Source organism: Pongo abelii, chromosome 2 (genome assembly GCF_028885655.2).
Source record: "Pongo abelii isolate AG06213 chromosome 2, NHGRI_mPonAbe1-v2.0_pri, whole genome shotgun sequence".
NCBI lineage: Eukaryota > Metazoa > Chordata > Mammalia > Primates > Hominidae > Pongo > Pongo abelii.
Genome location: NC_085928.1, coordinates 182,970,760 through 182,989,981, shown reverse-complemented (window position 1 = coordinate 182,989,981; position 19,222 = coordinate 182,970,760). Strand labels below are relative to the sequence as shown.

At 34.6% G+C, this 19,222-nt stretch overlaps 1 protein-coding gene across 1 annotated transcript in view; it reads left to right on the top strand.

The window, feature by feature from the left end:
* Positions 1-19,222, top strand: part of SPATA16 (spermatogenesis associated 16) — a 258,898-nt gene that overhangs the window by 114,023 nt on the left and 125,653 nt on the right. The window contains exon 4 of the mRNA XM_002814293.4: positions 13,401-13,490. Within this exon, the coding sequence (XP_002814339.1) occupies positions 13,401-13,490 (90 nt within the window). The remainder of the gene's footprint in view (positions 1-13,400; positions 13,491-19,222) is intronic.

Genomic DNA, 19,222 nt, shown 5'->3' with positions numbered 1-19,222 from the left:
GTTGGTGGAGAGTGATCCTTGATATATTCAGGTCACAAGAGATGTAGATCTCATTCATGAACCTTAGATATGATTAGGTTCTCTGGAGGCTCCTGAGGAAATGTTGTTCAGCCACTTTATTAACATTGCTTTATTCTGTAAACATTTATTGACTGCCTATTATGTGCCAGGCATTTACTTAGGTGCTGAATATATAAAGGTGAATGATAATGGTGAGTATTACTTCCCATTATGGAGAAGTCTGCAGCGGATAAAGAGTAATAAACTGAGTAAGAAAGTCGAAGAAATGTAGAAAAAAATAAATGTTCTCCATTGCTCAAGAAGGCATTTCACTGCATGCTTCTAAAAATCCAGTAATCATACTTATGTTTGATGGTTATTTGATGCATGTTAACTGATAATACTTCTTTGGATGAAGAACATGGAAGACTTGAAGCCCTAGGAGACTCCCTTCTAAAAGTTCTTATTTTTTGATACAGATGAGCCATTAAATGTATTATTTGAATCCCCCACTGTATTATTATAAATTCTGTCTTCCTAAACAAGGTAATGTCATACTCAAATTTTAGAGTAAAATATACTTAACCATAGATCCTGATGATTTTTAATGTGTTTTCATTACTAGTCCTATAAAGAAGATAGACAATATAACATTTCTTTCTGACTATATATTTTTCAGTGTTGTGACAATATAGCAAATTCTTTTAAGTAATTATTTCATAAATTATTTGTCATGTCAAGAAATAGGTGTTTGTTGTTCACTTGAGATAATTCCATAATTTAATATTTTTCACATTTAATTAGTTGCAGAATTAATTGTAATTTGGGGGTAAAACATGAAAGATAACATTTGAGTTGTTTTCTGTTTGACTTCTCAAAACCTCATTTTCTTCTGCTGTGCCACATACATGCTGAGATCTCAAGTAACATTTGAGAATGATTTCTCGTTGTTATTTCCCTGAAGTTAGGTTTTATTTTCATGCTTCTGCAAAAACGTACTCTGCTAGAGTTTTGGCAGAGCTATATACTTTGTTTGACAATAATCTACGGTAATTTTCCTATTTCAAAATCCAACGCCTTTATTTCTAATTTTATGGTCTAATACTTTATAAAGCAGTTCTTTTTCTCCAGTGTAAATTAAATTGGGTTATTCTATTTTTCTATCTTGATTATCTATTGAGGATATGATATTTAAACTGACTGCATGAACTTTTTAATTCTTTTCAATAAGCAGAGGACTATTATACTTTATTTTAGTTTTAATTTAATTCTAATGATCAATCTTTTGTAGCAAGTCAATTGACCAAATAAGACAAAACCACTAAGATTCACTGAATCTCTGTATAGTGACAGCACTGTTGCATAAGTTTTCTTTCTATTCTCATTTTTTACCTACCCCAGAATTTAAGTTACTAGATTGAGATTTAGTACTATGCCAACAGCCCATGTTGAAAGACGCTCTAAGAAGCAACAATATGGAACACGCTGATTTTTCTGTAAATCTGTTACTGAGAACACAGATTGTTACATTATAGGGCATCTTTGGATAAGCTCATCTTTCGGATTGTAGCCCAAGAAATACTTGAGTTGAACAATTGCTTGTTTAATACTGGTTATGCGACCCTCTTTTCATTAGCTACCAGCAAATTTAGATGTGTAGTCATCTCAATCAAACTTTTAGGATCTTAAGATATAATATTTGTACACTAACCTCATCCAGGCTTCATCTTAACTCTCCCTACTTTTAATCTTGCTTCCACATTTAGTTATCTTTGTTGTCGTTTTAACTGTGGTAAAATATACATAACATAAAATGTACGATCTTACCCAGTGTTAAGTGTACAGTTCAATTGCGTTAAGTATTTTCACGTTGTGCAGGCAATCTCCAGAACTCTTCTAATCTTGCAGAACTAAAAGTCTATGCCCATTAAATAATAAATCCCTGTTCCCCTTTCCTCCTGTCCCCTGGCAATCACCATTCTGCTTCCTGTCCGCATAAATTTGACTACTCCAGGTACATCATAAAAATGGAAACATATAGTATTTCCCTTTTTGTGTCTGGCTTATTTCACAAAGTATAATGTCTGAAGTGCATTCATGTTGTAGCAGGCATCTTAATTTCCTTGCTTTTTAAGGCTGAAGAGTATTCCATTGTGTTAGATACCATGTTTTGTTAATCCATTTATCCATCAATGGATGTTGGGTTGCTTCTACCTTTTGATTATTATAAATAATGCTGCTTTGAACATTGGGATATAAATATTTCTTGGAGACTCTGATTTCAATTATTTTAGGTATATACACAGGAGTGGAATTGCTGGATCATGTAGTAATTATATTTTTTAACTTTTTGAGGAACTTCCATACTTTGTTCTATAGTAGGTGCATCATTTTACAATCCCACAAATAGTGCATAAGCATTCTAATTTCTCCACATCCTTGCCAACACTTTTTTATTTCTGATTTTTTATCATAGCTATTCTAATAGGTGTGAGATGGTATCTCATTGTGGTTTTGGTTTGAATTTCCCTAACAATTAGTGATGTAAACATCTTTTCATATGCTTATTGGCCCTTGCTATATCATCTTTGGAAAAATGTCTATTAAAGTTCTTTGTCCATTTTTAATAGGGTTGTCTTTTAAATTGTTGTTGACTGAAAGGAGTTTTTTATATATTCTGGATATCAACCCTGTATCAGATATAAGATTTGCAAATATTTTCTCCCATTCTGTGGGCTGCTGTGTTACTCTGTTTATATTGTCCTTTGATGAACAGAAGTTTTTAATTTTGATACAGTCCGATTTGTTTATTTTTATTTGTTTCCTGTGAGTTATTTTTACTTTCATTTAACTTCATAAGTATTTTATAAGCTACCTTAATCCCTTCCTAGGACAGAATACAGATAGGTACGTAGGTAGGTAGGTAGGTAGATAGATAGATAGATAGATAGATAGATAGATAGATAGATAGATAAATAGATAGTAAAGTAACCACTCTCTCTTCAATATTAGGCATCCTGTCACTTACCTGTGATATCTTAATTTTCCCATTGTTATGAATGCTTTTCAAATTTACTAATGGCATGAATATAACAAATAGTTCTTACACATCTGAACAAAAGCTATCCATAATTTCTGAATGCGGTGGCATGCACCTGTGGTCCCAGCTACTAAGGTTGAGGCTGCAGTAAACCATGATCACACCATTGCACTCTAGCCTTGGCAACAGAGCAAAACCCTGCATAAAAATAAAAACAAAAATCTATCCCTATGGGGAGACAATTATCCATGTGTATAGCATTTTTGCATATCTTGTGACCAAGGCGCTAACTGGTCTTTGCTCCAGACTATCTTTTCAAAGATGGTTGTATGGCAAACAGCCTTAGAAGAAAAGACAAGTCTTTTTACAGCCTTGCCAGGTGTAGTGTTTCCCCCTAGAGCAAAAGACAGGCAAGCTTACAGCCCATTACAAAATATTCACATTCTCTAAACTCATATTTTTCTCATGTGGTACAACCTAGTGCATGTGAGGGTGTCACCTGAGCTTCCTTTCACCACCATCTGGGACCTATGGTTCAGAGAACCAATTAAAAAAAAGAACAAAAAACTCTGATTACTGTTATTGCTGTGAACAATAAACTGTCCTTTGTCTCTGACCCTGGAGGCTCATACCTTCTACCAGCTTCCATAAAACTGCTTCAAGCTAACTTGTTAGTTTGCAAGTAGCGAAAAAAAACTCACTCTTCACAGTGCTGGATAATGCATTATAAGAAATTTTTGTGAATATACTTGAAAGTCATTTAGCCTAATCTCCCACTCAGTGAGGAATTTATTCTACATGTCCTGACAGATGGCATTCTAAATATCATTTAAATGTTTCCAGTAAAAGGAAACTCTCCTGAAAGCCTGTTGCATCATTGGTTAGTAAGTCCCCACTTATGTTGAACTGAGCTATTTGTAGCTTTATAACTGGTTTTTGCCTGGCCTCATCTGATATTACATAGAATAATTATTCCATATTCCATATGGAAGGGCATTGTATTTGAATATATTTACTGAGGCTGATATTATTTTACTCTCTAAACATATTTATTTCATTCCATATTCTTCACACACACTGTTTTCCAGATCACTCATTCTAGACGGCCTCCGATATGGCGATGATCTTCACAGATGCTCAGAACTGTAGGTGAATTCAAGGGACTATATGGCGAAGGCACAATTCAGGGAAAACATCACTCGTTATTTGAAAACAATGTGTTATATTGATTTAGCACAAAATTTTATGTGCAATTTTTGTAGCTCTATTATATTATCATATCATTTAGCTTGCAGTTAGTTAAAATATTCAGATTTTTTCCATATGATCAAACTCAAGCCATGATTATCTTTATAAAATTATTGTTTATAAGATAAGATTTTTTATTTTTAAACAGTCCATATTATTTTAAATTTTGCTTATGTCATCAGTGATATGAGTTCCTGTTGCGGTAAAATTTATGCCATCTGAAAATTTTATCGACATCCTTTCAATTTCTTAATCTTAGTTCACTAATGAAGATAAGGTCCACAAAAAGGGCTAAAGACATTTCATTAGATTCCTTATTTCATAATAACACAGATCATACTTACATAGCATTAATCAGTTATTCAATTGCTTATAATCTACGGAATGATGCTATTATCCAGCATAAATGTCACCATCTTATCCATAAAGTTATCATGATTCGCTGAAATTAAAACATTCCATGTTCCTAGCTTTCTCTAGATCTACCACCTACTTCTATTTTAAGAATATCAGCAAGTTATTAAAAGAATAAGACGAGTGTTGTCTCGGGAGGATGAAACAATCATTACTTTGCTAACAGACAAGACAATGGTAACTAGATGGGCATCTCTGCCTAAAAAAGAAATTGAAAGAAAGAAAGAGAGAGAGAGAAAGGAAGGAAGGAAAGAAAGAAGGAAGGAAGGAAGGAAGGGAGGGAGGGAGGAAGAGAGGGAGGGAGAGAGAAAAAATAAATTCGTTCCCTAATCCCTAGTCTCATATAAAGCTAAAGTCTAAAGTGCCTGGGGTAGTGATAGCAGACATTCACATTCTCAGCACCCAGGCAAAAATCCATAGCTTCTGATTGAGAAGTAGAAGCAAAACATATGTCTCTGGGGAAGAAGTCGGAAATTATCCTGCCCCCATAGCCACTGAAGGAAGGGTAAAGCATAAACGCTCTGCTTTGGGGAAGAGATAAAAAGAGATAGAAACCACTCTTGGGCCCGGGGAAGATACCAAGAGGAGTTCTGCTACCACTAGACAAGAAGCAGAAAACACTCTCTAAAATGAGACCAACCACATATTCATTGCAGGGGTTGGCTGCTGTAAGGAAGAGTCCCAGAATGAGGAGGAAAAGGAGAGAGAGGAATGGGACAGAGATAAAAAGCAAGAATTTTCCAAAATTAAAGGGAAAACAGTAAAATTCAAGTCCAAGAAGCTTAGAGAATTCTGAGGGAAGTAAAACAAAACAAAACAACAGCAACAACAAAAAATGGTACTGGAGGTGATAAACAGTACAATAGGGCAAAGAAAATAAACAAATGTTATAGGCTGGAAAGAAATAAATAAGTCATCTTTAGTTGCAGAAGATGTAATCATCTATTTAGAAAATCCCAAAGTATTTTTGGAAAAGCTATTGGAACTAATAATTAAGCTTAGTAGTATGATGTAGCAGAATACAAGGTCAACATAAAAAATCAATTATGTTTCTATAAATTAGCAATGAACAATAAGAATTGAAATGTAAAAATCATTGCCAATTATAAGAGCAACAAAAAATATCAAATGTTTGGAATAAATCTAATGAAGTTTGTGTGAGATTTTCATGCTGAAAACTACAAAACATTGATGAAAGAAATTAAATAAAGCCTTAATTATGGAGAAAGGTGCTATATTTATTGATCTGATGACTCAATATTATTAAGATGTCAGTAGATCTTAAAGTTTTCTATACACTTATCAAAATACCAGCAGACATTTTAGCAATTAACAGGCTACTTTCTAAAACATAAACAGAAAAGTACAGAATTTCAATAAGTTCAAACAATGTTAGGGGGAAAAAAAAGAACAAAGTTGGGAGGACTTAAACTACCTGATTTAAAGATTTATTATAAATTTATAGTAGTCAAGACTGTTATAATGGCATAGGATAGACAAATAAATCACCAGAACAGAATATTCCATTCAGAAATTGACTCGCACAGATATGGTTAATTGATTTTTGATAATCATGTCAAGGTTATTCAATAGAGAAAGAATAGTCTTTTCAACGAGTGGTGCCGGGAAAATTGTAGATTTATAAGCAAAAATAAAATGTCTTTATCTTTACTTCATACCATAAACAAATTCAACTCAAATAGTTTATAACTGTTAAAACTATCAAACTTTTTGAAGAAAATATGAAAGAAATTCTTTGTCACCTTGGATTAAGCAAAATTTTCTTAAATAGTATATTTTAAAGGCATAAACTATAAAAGAAAAACAGTCGATAAGTTGGACATCATCAAAAATCTTCTGCTCTTCAAAAGAAACTATTGAGAATATTAAAAGACAAGCCACAGACTCAGAGAAAAATATTTGCAGGATATGTATCTTACAAAGAATTTGTATCCAGAGTACATAAAGAACTCTTACAACACAATAATAAGGAAACAAACTGCCCAGTTTTTCAAAATGGCAAAAGATTAACAAAAACTTCACAAAAGAATACATACAAATGGCCAATAATCACATGAAAAGATCCTCAACATCTTTAGTTACTACGGAAATGCAAACTAAAGCCACAATGAGATACCATCTACACCTATCACAGTCGCTAAAACTTTAAACACACACACGCATACATGCTGATCATACCAGTTCTGGCGAGGATGCAAAGCAACTGGAACTTTCATGCATTGCTGGAGAGAATGCAGGATAGTACAACTGCTTTGGAAAGACGTTCAGGAGTTTCTTACAAAGTTGAGCATATGCCTAGAATAGGACCCAGTATTGTCATTCCCCTGTATTTTACCATAAGAAATGAAAGTTTATATCAAAAGATTTGTATATGAATGTTTACAGCAACAGAAACAACAGAGTGTTCATCAGTTGGTGAATGAATAAACAAATTGTGGAAACTGTTAATAGTTAAGCAGTAAAAGGAAGCAAACTATTGATACATACAATAATATGGATGAATCTCAAAACCATTATTCTAAGGGAAAGAAGCCTTACGCATAGGCTATATACTATATTATTCCATTTAAGTGATATTCTAGAGAAGGTAAAACTATAAAGTTGGAAAATAGATCAGTGGTTGCCAGAAACTGGGCATAAGGGAAGAAAATTGATTAAAAAGGAAAATGAGAGAACTGTTTAGTACGGTTGTAAATTTCTGTATCTCTATTGTGTTGATGGCTATGTATTTGTCGAAACAGACCAAACTATATACTTTTAAAAAGTGAATACTACTGTATATAAATTATAACTCAATAAAACTGACTTAAATAAAAATATGTTAGAAAAAATTTAACTTTCTGAAAAGTATTATAGAACATGAATATAAACAATGAGAATATTGCCTTTAAAAACAAGCTGGGTTTAAAATGGTAATAATCACCGTTAAAATTTAGTTCTCAAAAGATTTCCCAAGGAATTTGAATGAAGTAAAGGTGTCTAGAAGTTTTATTTAAATCATTAAAAATTTAATGTTATCTCCAGTGGTTTCAGACTAACAATACCTTAGAAATAAATATATTATTTCTTCTACATACCATTGAAATATTTTCAACAGTGAACCATTTATTAGTTTTAATAAATATCAGAAAAAGAAATTGTACAAGATATTCTCTATTTACATTGTAATAAAATGGGAAATTAGCAGTAAAATTTATAAGAAAAAAATGCCCTTTTGAAATTGAACAATGCTGTCCTAAATAATTCTTTAAAGAGGAATTAAGTTCTATAATTAGAGACTGGGAGAAAAAACTGTAATGAGAATAAAATATACTCTATCATTCTTAAGGATATGGTCAAAGCTAAAATTAGTTTAAAAATTCAAACCTCTAAATGCTTTCTTTAAAAAGAAAACATAATTTTCTATATGTCAAGAATAAGAGAAATAATAAAAATAAATTTCAGAGAGGACAAATATTGATTAATAAGTATAAAAACAGAAATGAATAAATCAAAAAATAAAAGAGTAGCATTAATAGCTAAACCTAATATCAGTTTGATTGAAAAGACAAAATATAAAACCTCTAGCAACTTAATTTTAGTATACTATTTCATAAAAATCATAGCATTATTTTTTAAATGAATTTTTATATTTGTTCATTTCTTATCCTGGATGTAATTTTATTTTATTATTCACTTTCTCAATCCTTGGATTTAATATTCTGTATTAATTTTGATACCTTTTTTGAATCATTAATTAACCTAATTCACCAATACAAAAGATCAAAGGAAACTCCACAAGATCATTTTGATAGATTCAAAGAATATTTTTAAAAAATTATTTACTTCTGGTAACTCTTGGAAAATAACACATAGAATGATACTTCTTTTTTCTTAAATTGATCAATAATAATAATTGTCAATGAAATATTGAAACACTCTTAGCTCACCCTACTTATCTAAATTCTTTTTCTAAAAAATTTAGCCTATGTAGTAAGAGAAAAAAATAGTTATAAATACTGAAAAGCAGTAACCAAACATCATTATTTGCAGATGATGTAAATAAAATTAAATTATTGCGATATTAAGTTATAAGGGTACAAAATAAATATTTTTAAAAATACACGTTTAAATGCTATGCTATCAATACGAGTTTGGAAAATAAAATAGAAAAAAATCCCATACCTATTGTGCATACATGTACTGTTTCTCAAGCCTTAATGTGCATACAGATCAACTAAGAATCTCCTTAAAATGTGATTCAGTAGGTTTGAGGTAGGAATCAAGATTTCACATTTTTAGTAAGCTCCCAGGTACTGATGCTGATTATACTCATAGTAATATATTTATATATATTTATTCTATACATTTTATATAATTCTTAAGCTTTAAAATTCTACATGAGAATATATATGCAAATATGTGTGTGTATATACATAGATATGTGAATATAGACATATTGACCTATATTCTCATGCAGAATTTTCAAACTTAAGAATTAACAAGAAATTAGTAAAACTTCTATTTTTTAAAAAAAGTTAAAATATTACAAGAAATTAGTAAAACTTCTATTTAAAAAAAACTTTAAAATATTACTGGGAGACACAAAAGAATATTTGAATAAAGAAGAGAAATGCCACATTCCTGGATGGGAAGACAATAATATAAAAATGTCTATTCTTCCTAAATTTTAATCTAATGTCTTTAGTTTAATACCAATAAAAAATGTCTTTAGTTTAATACCAATAAAAATGTCTTCAGTTTAATACCAATAAAAATCACCAAATGATCTTTTTGTAGCTGGAAGAAATAAAAATGATAAAGTTCAACAGGAAGAATAAATATGCCATATTAACTAACAAATATATTCACAAAGAGGACATTAGGCAGTTGTTTTCCTTCTGGAAATTAAAATCTATTATAAAATAAAGATAATTAGAGCATTTTCTGTCACAGAATTAGGCAGACCAAAAGCATGGGCTACAAAGCCCAGCCATAGACCCAAGTGTGCATATGAACTTAGTGTATAATAAAGGTGGCATATCAAATCACGAGAGAAGGACGGATTATTTATCAAGCGAATTGGGAAACCTGAGATAATTACCAAAATAGACTTATATTCCAGCCTCACCACTGTACAAATTTAGCTCTTAATAAAACAAGCACACACACACACACACACACACAAAGCATCAAATCATATGAACTTTAATATAAAAGATAAATTTTAAAGTATCCACAAATAGAAATCATAAAAAGCACAAGATTTACCACAGGTAACAAATTTGTTTTAAAAATAAACTTTCGTCTATTATAATATATATTATTTTACAGGATCCCATTGTTTTAGAATGGGGTGAATCAATGGAGTAGGCAATCATTGCCCATTACTAACTCCTTTTCTTCTGACAAAAATTCAATGACGTCTATCATTTAGCTAGTCTCTAACATGGTTCTTGTTTTTTACCAAAAGCCCTATCAGCATAGCTAAATCAGAGTTTTTTCCTCTGTGATAAAATCGGACCAATCAGCTCTGAGATTGCTCTCTGATTACAATTGTAGTTTTTTTTTCACTGTAACTGCAGTGAGATTGTCCATTTTGGTCACAGGCTGCCTCCTGCAGCTTTCCAAATGGCATCAAATGACAAATGATTAAGAACTTTTCAAAAGACAGATCATCATTTCCCCTACAAGTTGCATACGACATAAAATATATCTTTAAAAGGGTATGTCATTTTAGAAAGCATCGATAAATTAATAAAAGTATAAAAGCTAAGCTTTACAACTGCCACTAGCATTTCCTTGCCAAATATCTAACAGGGGCGTACGATAAGCACACAGTGAATGCTGCAATAATTATAAAAGTCAAAAATAATAAATTGCCAAATAAAATATTTCATCTCAAATTACCAAATATTCTTTTATAATTACACTTTCAGAGTAGAGACTGGGTCTGTGTCTTCCTTCGGTCCCTCTTATGAAGCCGCGAATCATGTGGTTTAGGGCAGAGTGGTGTTATGATTAAAAGAACCTAGTCGGTGTAGCAATAGTGATTTCTAAACTCATGTCCTCTACTTGCATTTCTTCAACACCATACAGAGGACTTATAATTACAAGCAATTTTTTTTAAATTCCAATCTTTTTATAAATCACACTGTAATGGTTCCAATAGTGTCAACCTCATCAGCCCTCACTACTCACAAAAATCTTCTCTGCCTACATCCAAAGCAACTCTGATGCCTTCTCTTCTCTCTCCTCTCTCTTTTAATAAGCTCTTTCTTCACTACCCCTCCTTCCCAGCACACCTCATCCTTGTCTCCAATCTAATCTACTTTTGTCAGAAGAACTTGTCTGACAGAGCAAGATTCTTGGAGAATAGCTCGGCAAAGCAAAAACATTACATCATAGGCAAAAAGATGCCAAAGGCTGGAAACATCCATTCAGTAAGGATTTTGTCCCATCAAATTTGTAGATGCTAACTAAACATGCATGAAGAATAAGTGAATAAAGTACTAGGGAGTACACCTCATAGACTTGTGGATGAAATAAATAAATAAATAAAAAGTAATAGGGAAGAATTACCTATCCTGTGGAAGAAAATTGTCAGAATCAGAAAACCCAGTCCCTGGACAAAGCTCTGCCCTCAGCTACTCTGACTTACCTTTACAAAATTGCTTCTATAGGGACAAAATATATAAACATGATTTTCGAACATTCTCTTTTTCTGAAGTAATAAAAAATATTCATGGTAAATATTAGCATTATAGTTTTGTCTTGATATTAAATGAACCCATGTGATCGTTTTAACATTTCCAACATTTTAATCAGAACACACCAAAGCAAACGATCTGTGTTCTTGAGGGATTAATGTATTCATTTGCAAAAATCCTTGTCATAGAGTACAGTAAAACCTCATTAACTCAGACCCTTCTAATTCAGAAATCACCATAGGAAAGGCAGTGTGGTATAATACAATGCTCTGTGGCTAGACATGGAAAACCAATAAACTTGAGACAGCTCTTTAACTAGTTATGCATGATTTTAGAAAGTTCCCTCTTCCTCTACCTTCTGCTCATTTGTGTTTGAAGTGAGCTAAGTTATACAGTCGATCCATCTCATCATCATACGATTCTATGATTATCCATAGGCCAGATAGATTTTTTTCTACTTTATTCTTTTTATATGCAGTGTTTCTGGGAATGGAATTATTTTCGTCTGCATGTTTTTAATGTGGAATACCTGAAGAGCCCTGAGAGGTCACACAAGTTTCCTAAATTTGTGCAATTATGATTATGTGCATTTTTCTGGACAGAGGTTCAGACTTTTTATCTGGTTCCCGAAAGCACTGTATACCTCTCAAAAAAAGGTTAAGAACCACTTACTTTTATAATGAACTAATTCCAAGTGATTCCCATCAACTTGTAAAAATAGGCTCACAAAATGTTGCTTAATAATCATGCGTTGGTTCTGTAACATTCTGTAGCCCACATTGATAAATACAGTAGAAGCTACATTTCGAACTTTCACTAATGGCTGGGTCCCCATTTGGTGATAAGGCATGGACTGCATCCAGCTAGTTGACCCTGTTATAGCAAACACCTTGAGCAATACCTACCCATAATAGGCTCTCAATGAAGCAAGGAAGAGAAAGGTCTACCTCTTTGTCTCTAGGAATAGAAGGCAGCTAGGGAGATCATTTCACATCTAGGTTTGGATTGAGATTCCAGAACTCTGTGAGATAATGGAAGAGTCAGCAGGTAAGGACAGTTAGTTCATCTTATCCACAAGTCAAGCCTCATCATTTCAGTCAAGAAAAAACAGAGGTCCAAAGTGAGGAAAGGCCTTAACAAAAGAGTCAAGACCAAGACTAGATCCCTTAACCAACGGTACAGGTCTTCTCTTACACCCAGCTGGGAGAAGACACAGAACCTAATTATGGAATTCAAATGAACATGTCACTCAAATTCCAGTTCCTCTTTTTTTTTTGAGACAAAGTCTCGCTTTTGTTCCCCAGGCTGGAGTGCAGTGGCGCGATCTCACTGCAACCTCTGCCTCCCAGGTTAAAGCGATTCTCCTGCTTCAGCCTCCCAAGTAGCTGAGATTACAGGCACCTGCCACTACGCCTGGCTAATTTTTATATTTTTTAGTAGAGACAGGGTTTCACCATGTTGGCCAGGCTGTTCTTGAACTCCTGACCTCAGGTGATCTGCCCACCTCGGCCTCCCAAAGTGCTGGGATTACAGGCGTGAGCCACCGCACCCAGCCTCCAGTTCCTTTTTTTTTAACTGAAATTCAGCAACTAACAACCTCTTTCTTCATTAAAAGTAGACATACCATAAATAACCTGCTTTTTCCCTGATTTATTGAAATAAAAATTCATTTAAAAACAAATAAAATAGCACCATGTCTTATATGTAACATAAGTTGAATTCAAATTCTTTGCCATTGTCATATCTGTAAAAATATCCAGTCCCATAAATAAAATTTCTTTGATAATGCAAACTTAATTAGTTTTTCAATAATGTTTGTTTATTTGTCTTAACTGCCAATTATGGGGACGGGGAAGGGCTCCTTTCACTAGTGTCTTTAAAAACACATAGTATATAAAATTGAATGCCTGTGATTTCATTCCAATGCACTTGTGGTAATTGTCTTTTAAACCCCAAATAACATTTGCATTTCTTTTACCTTTTTACAGGAGCATTGTTTTAAACCCAGCCTATTTCCGGAATCATCTTCGTCAAGCGACAGTGTTTAGATGTCTGGAGAGGTATTCAGAGGCTGCCCGGTATGTTTGTTTTACTTTTGTGAGGATTTATTTCAAGTTAAATTAATTTTATTCTCAAATTCTGGTAATAGCATAACAGAACTCTCCATTTCTCTCATGGAATATGATTTTATCCAAATTATTGTCTATCAACGTCAAACCAGCAATTATTGACTATCTCTTTAATTAAAGCTATTCAATATTCATAGCTCTTAAAAAAATTCAAAATTTCCAGCCATGAGGTCACTGACAATGATGGAAAAACTTGCATAAAGTAATAGAAATGCACTTGACCTCTTGCTCTCGGGGATGCTCTGGTCCAGATTGCAATGATACATTTCTATAACTATCTCTTGAGCACTGGAGAGGAAATCCAATGATGTGAAAAAGATCCTAGAAACCCATTTCTGGAGCAGATGGCATCAGTTAAATAACACCAAGGTTGCAAGAGATGTCCCAAAGTATTTTTTTCTTGGACCCCAATGTATTTTTTAAAAACCTAGTGAAGCTTCCCCTAATATTTGCATCCCAGAACTTAGACTGTGGCAAAGAATTGCAAGAGTTGTGCAACAGCCTCATTGCTACCAAATTCCTTCTCACCTGTGACAACCCAGGCTTTTTTCCTTCCTGGATTAGCTCACAAGACTCCTCTTCCTTTCCATGAGCTCTCTCAAATAATTTTCCTTATTTCCTAATGTAGAGGTGCCTGCTATTTCTTCCTTATCCACTTTACCACCCCAGGAATCTAGCAGGAAAATGTGATTGGTTTCTAGATTTACTCCAAGTACAACTTCTAAGGATAAATCCGCAGGAATCGAGATGGGGTCCCTAGGTTGCAGGTGACTACTGTCTAGAACATTTTTAAATAATACTATCTTTGACACTGGAAGCAAGAGTTTGAGTGTATAATAAAATGGCTTCGTAAAATTGACACTGTGTCATGCCTGTAATCCCAGCACTTTGGGAGGCCGAGGCAGGTGGATCATCTGAGGTCGAGAGTTTGAGACCAGCCTGACCAACATGGAGAAACCCTGTCTCTACTGAAAACACAAAAAATTAGCCTGGCATGGTGTTACATGCCTGTAATCCCAGCTACTCGGGAGGCTGAGGTAGGAGAATCACTTGAACCCGGGAGGTAGAGGTTGCGGTGAGCCGAGATCGTGCCATTGCACTCCAGCCTGGGCAACAGGAACGAAACTCCGTCTCAAAAAAAAAATTGACACTGTGAGGTTTACATGAATTCTATGTTTGTAAGATGTTCCCAGGAGTTGCCTGAACTCAATTAAATAGATATGGAAAGCAGAGTTCATCTCAATTGCTCTCACTTTGCAGTCAAACAACCAATATGCCACAACATCTTTTTATCTGTGGGAAGGTCCACTTTGAACAGTTTTTAAAAGGTCTTTATCATTCTCTTTTTTGCATATTTCCCCTCTACTATTTCTCCAATGTATTTTATCTAAGGTGCTCACACATTACTTCTTCCTACTTTTTATTTACTCCACTGAAGTGTCTCTGTGGCTCACTTTCTGACCACACATGTTTCCTAGCAGTATGAATCAGAGAGAATCTAAGAGATGATAAGTCTCCTTCTTTCACATTTAAATGAACAGGTTTTAATAAAGGTCACTAGCTACAAATGAAGCTAGTAAGTTCAGCATTAGCAAGTAACAGCCATCTGCAAAATAGCCTCCATTAAGAGGTGGTTTATTAATATATCTTGAATCCAATTGAAAGATCAATAGAAGGCTAGACACAATTTCAGAACTAGATTTCAACTAGTAAAAGAATGCTAGTGGTGTGCTTATACAGACTCTAAAGATCAAATTGTTAAATATTCAGGAATTTGGAGCGAGCTAGTTGCTAAATCGTAGGAGAAATTAGCAATGCTGGGAGAAGCTACACTGTTGAAATTTCAAATGCTACAAATCCAGGCTTTTCTTTACTTTTGGGAGAGTCAGGTTACCGGCATACCATTGGCTGTAACATAATTGTATCAAGCCTGTTGGAGCCAAAGTAGTGACATAAATTTTTCATGGATCCCAAAACAAACAAGAACTTAAAAATTTGGAATTTGTCAATATTTGCCCTGTGAAATTGGCACAAAATATTCCACTGCCCTTGTCATGTATACTGAATTAGGTGTATCTCCAGTGAAATAGGCATATCTGCTTAATATCATTTGACGACTGACCCGATGATGCTTATTGAGAAAATTCCTGATAATTCTTGGTTATGCTGGTGTGGAGTTTCTATAAAGAAGCAATACAATTACTGTCAGGTACAAGTATTTTTCATCTTGGTTTCTTTAGCAATTATAGCCCTCAATATACAGTATAAGGTCATTCCCCCCAGAGAAAGGATGCTATGAACTGTGAACACAAATATCGTAGTGTATCTTAGCAGCTAGATTTCTAATGTAAATCAACATATATAAAGCAATATATACAGCTATTTTTTTTTTTTTTTGAGACAGTCTTGTTCTGCTGCCCAGGCTGGAGTACAGTGGCACAGTCTCAGTGCTCACTGTAACCTCCACCTCTCAGGTTCAAGCAATTATCCTGCCTCAGCCTCCTGAGTAGCTGGGTCTATAGGCACACACCACCACACCCAGCTAATTTTTGTATTTTTAGTCTAGATGGGGTTTCACCGTGTTGGCCAGGCTGGTCTCAAACTCCTGACCTCGGGTGATTACTGGCATTGGCCTCACAAAGTGCTGGGACTACAGATGTGAGACACTGTACCTGGCTTATAGCATTTATGTTTATCAATCTATTGGAGATTTGAGTAGTTGATTCAGGCCTCTTACAAGTATTTTATGTCAAAATTCATTGGTAAAGACAATACATCAAGGTTATTTCCTGTAGCATGCTACTCAGTCATGTTTCTTGGATTGAGAGGCACCTACCACATATGAAAAAAATGCCATTATTATGTGACTTAGGAGATCCTAAAACCATAATTCCAAAGGAAATGCATCAGCCCATATCTTATCCAAGATAAGGGTATATATAACCAGTTCCTGGAAATTAGAATGTCTTAGGTTTTCTGAGCCTAACCACCTTCACCCATGAAGGGACTTCTAGTAAATAGGCCAGAGTGATTCCCAGAACAGCCTCATTTAAAAAGCCCAAACTCTCAACAAGAGAGGCTGAAGGAAATGCTACTCCCTGTGGTTGGAGGGAAGATATCAGGTTTACAATGGACAGATTCTTTTATTTTACAGGTCAATATCCTTTCAGTAACATTCTACCAGAAGAACGTGTAAGAATACATAAATTATAGAAATTGAACAAAAATGGAGATATTTTATTATGGTTTAGGTTCTGCAGGGATGCTAGTCACGTTACAGAGATGGCTGGCACTGGTTAAATTGATAAAATCACATTTTCAGACCACAGACTAAGTTAAGATAGCTCTAACCCCCATTCCCAAGAATAAGCCACCTTGTGAAGCCTTAACTGAAATAGAAAGTTGCAAAGCTTTTTAACATCTTTCTGTTTCAATGCATACGAAAAATCTGTGTTGACATAGAATGAATGTCATCACTCAAATCTGCCTCTCCTCCCCCAGCACTCATACTTACACACACACACACACACACACACACACCCCATTTGGGACTATCTTCATGAGAAGAAAATATTCAAAGACATAAAATCGAAGAAAAGTCAAGACTGTTTTGTGAAGACAGCTAATGACTTTTGACAATACAGTTATCATGGTGTCTTTTATCTCTTTGTGCTCAATGACTAGCACAAGGTCTAAAATATGCCAAGCACCAGTTAGGGGGTTGTGAATTAAATTAGCAGGTTTTTGAGTCTGTGGTACTATGTGGTTGATAACCATTCAGCTATATCAATAAGATATTACATAAAATTCTTTGTAGAACCCTGATTGAAAGATAAATATGAGAACTGTGCTCATAGTAGTGAAGATTATGGGATAGCATGATGACTTCTAAATTGAAAATACATAGGCAAAAAACCATATAACATTGCACAGGGTCTTTATTTAAAACCACATTGTGTAAGAAGCAGCAAACAGAAGGTAAAACTAAAGAAAAAATGCAACAAAGTCTCTTTAATGCATCATTGATAAAGAATTTTCTGCTGGGTGCAGTGGCTCACGCCTGTAATCCCAGGACTTTGGGAGGCCAAGGTGGGAAGATCACCCGAGGCCAAGAGTTTGAGAGCAGCCTGGCCAACATGGTGCAACCCCATCTCTACTAAAAATACAAAAATTAGCCGGGCATGCTGGCAGGCACCTGTAATCCCAGCTACTTGGGAGGCTGAGGCTGGAGAATCGCTTGAACCCAGGAGGCAGAGGTTGCAGTGAGCGGAGATTGTGCCATTGCAGTCCAGCCTAGGTGACAAGAGTGAAACTCTGTCTCAAAAAAAAAAAAAAAAAGAAAAAAGAATTTTCTGTGTATTTCTACATGCATGGGCTAGATAAGGGATACAAAAACAGGAATAACACATTCAAATGCTTATAAAGCCCAGGCAGATGATGTGTGTATCAGACCATTTAAAAGATAAAATATGTTCTATGAACTACAGTGAGCTGGAGACCACTCACTAAAGTGACCATAAAATTAATCTTTCAAACTAGATACCTGTGATACTGAAAGTGGACACTATTAAGAATTACGCCAGGAAAACAGGTATAAACCAGGACTTTCACAAGCACGCCGGCCATATCATCACCCTACCACTGGCCCTTCCAAAGAGAGTGGCCATCACTCAAGTCCAACTAATGTTGCTTTATGGGAATGTAGGTTCAACTTGGCAGATTTTTTTTGAGTCTTCAAGAGACAGTATTAATATAACTTCAGAGCATTCCAATAAATTTATTTACTTTGTAAAATATTTTCAACTTTCATTTTAGATTCATGGGATACATGTGCAGGTTTATTACATGAGTATATTGCATGACACTGAGGTTTGGGATGCAAATGGCCCTGTTACCCAGGTAGTGAGCATGGTACCCAGTTGGTAGTTTTTCCACCCTTACTCCCCTCCCTCTCTCTCCGCTTTAGCAGTACCCAACGTTTATTGTTTCCATCTTTATGTCCATAAGTACCCAAAGTTTAGCTCCTACTTATAAGTGAGAACATGCAGTACTTGGTTTTCTATTTCTATGTTAATTTACACTTAGGATAATGGCCTCCATCAGCATCCATGTTGCTGTAAAGAACATGGTTTCATTCTTTATATAGCTGTGTAGTAATCCATGATGTGTATGTACCACATTTTCTTTATCCAATCCACTGGTGTTGGACACCAAGGTTAAGTCCATGTCTTTACTATTGTGGATAGTGCTGTAATGAACATACAAGTGTATGTGTCTTTTTGGTGGAATGGTTTGTTTTCCTTTGGGTATACACCAAGAAATGGGATTGCTGAGTTGAATGGTGGCTCTGTTTTAAGTTCTTTTGAGGCGGGAAATTAAAGAAAAACAAAATTAAAAAGAAAGAGAAATAAGCTTTCCTGTATTAGGTTGACTTGTCCCAGAGGCAGCAACAGGCACAGCCCGGAGCCAGGAAGTCTTGATAATATTATCTAATGTGCTCTGGAGACTCTGCCAGCACTCCCTCAACATAGGGAGTAGAAAAACAAATTTTCCTTTGTTTTATGGAATGAGTTTATAGATTCCTGTTCTCTGTAACTAGTGACTTCAAGTATTCTGTTTTATTTAAGCAGTAGAATGAAGGTCATGAGCCTCTGAGCAGGCCTGAGTTACAGCTACCTGGG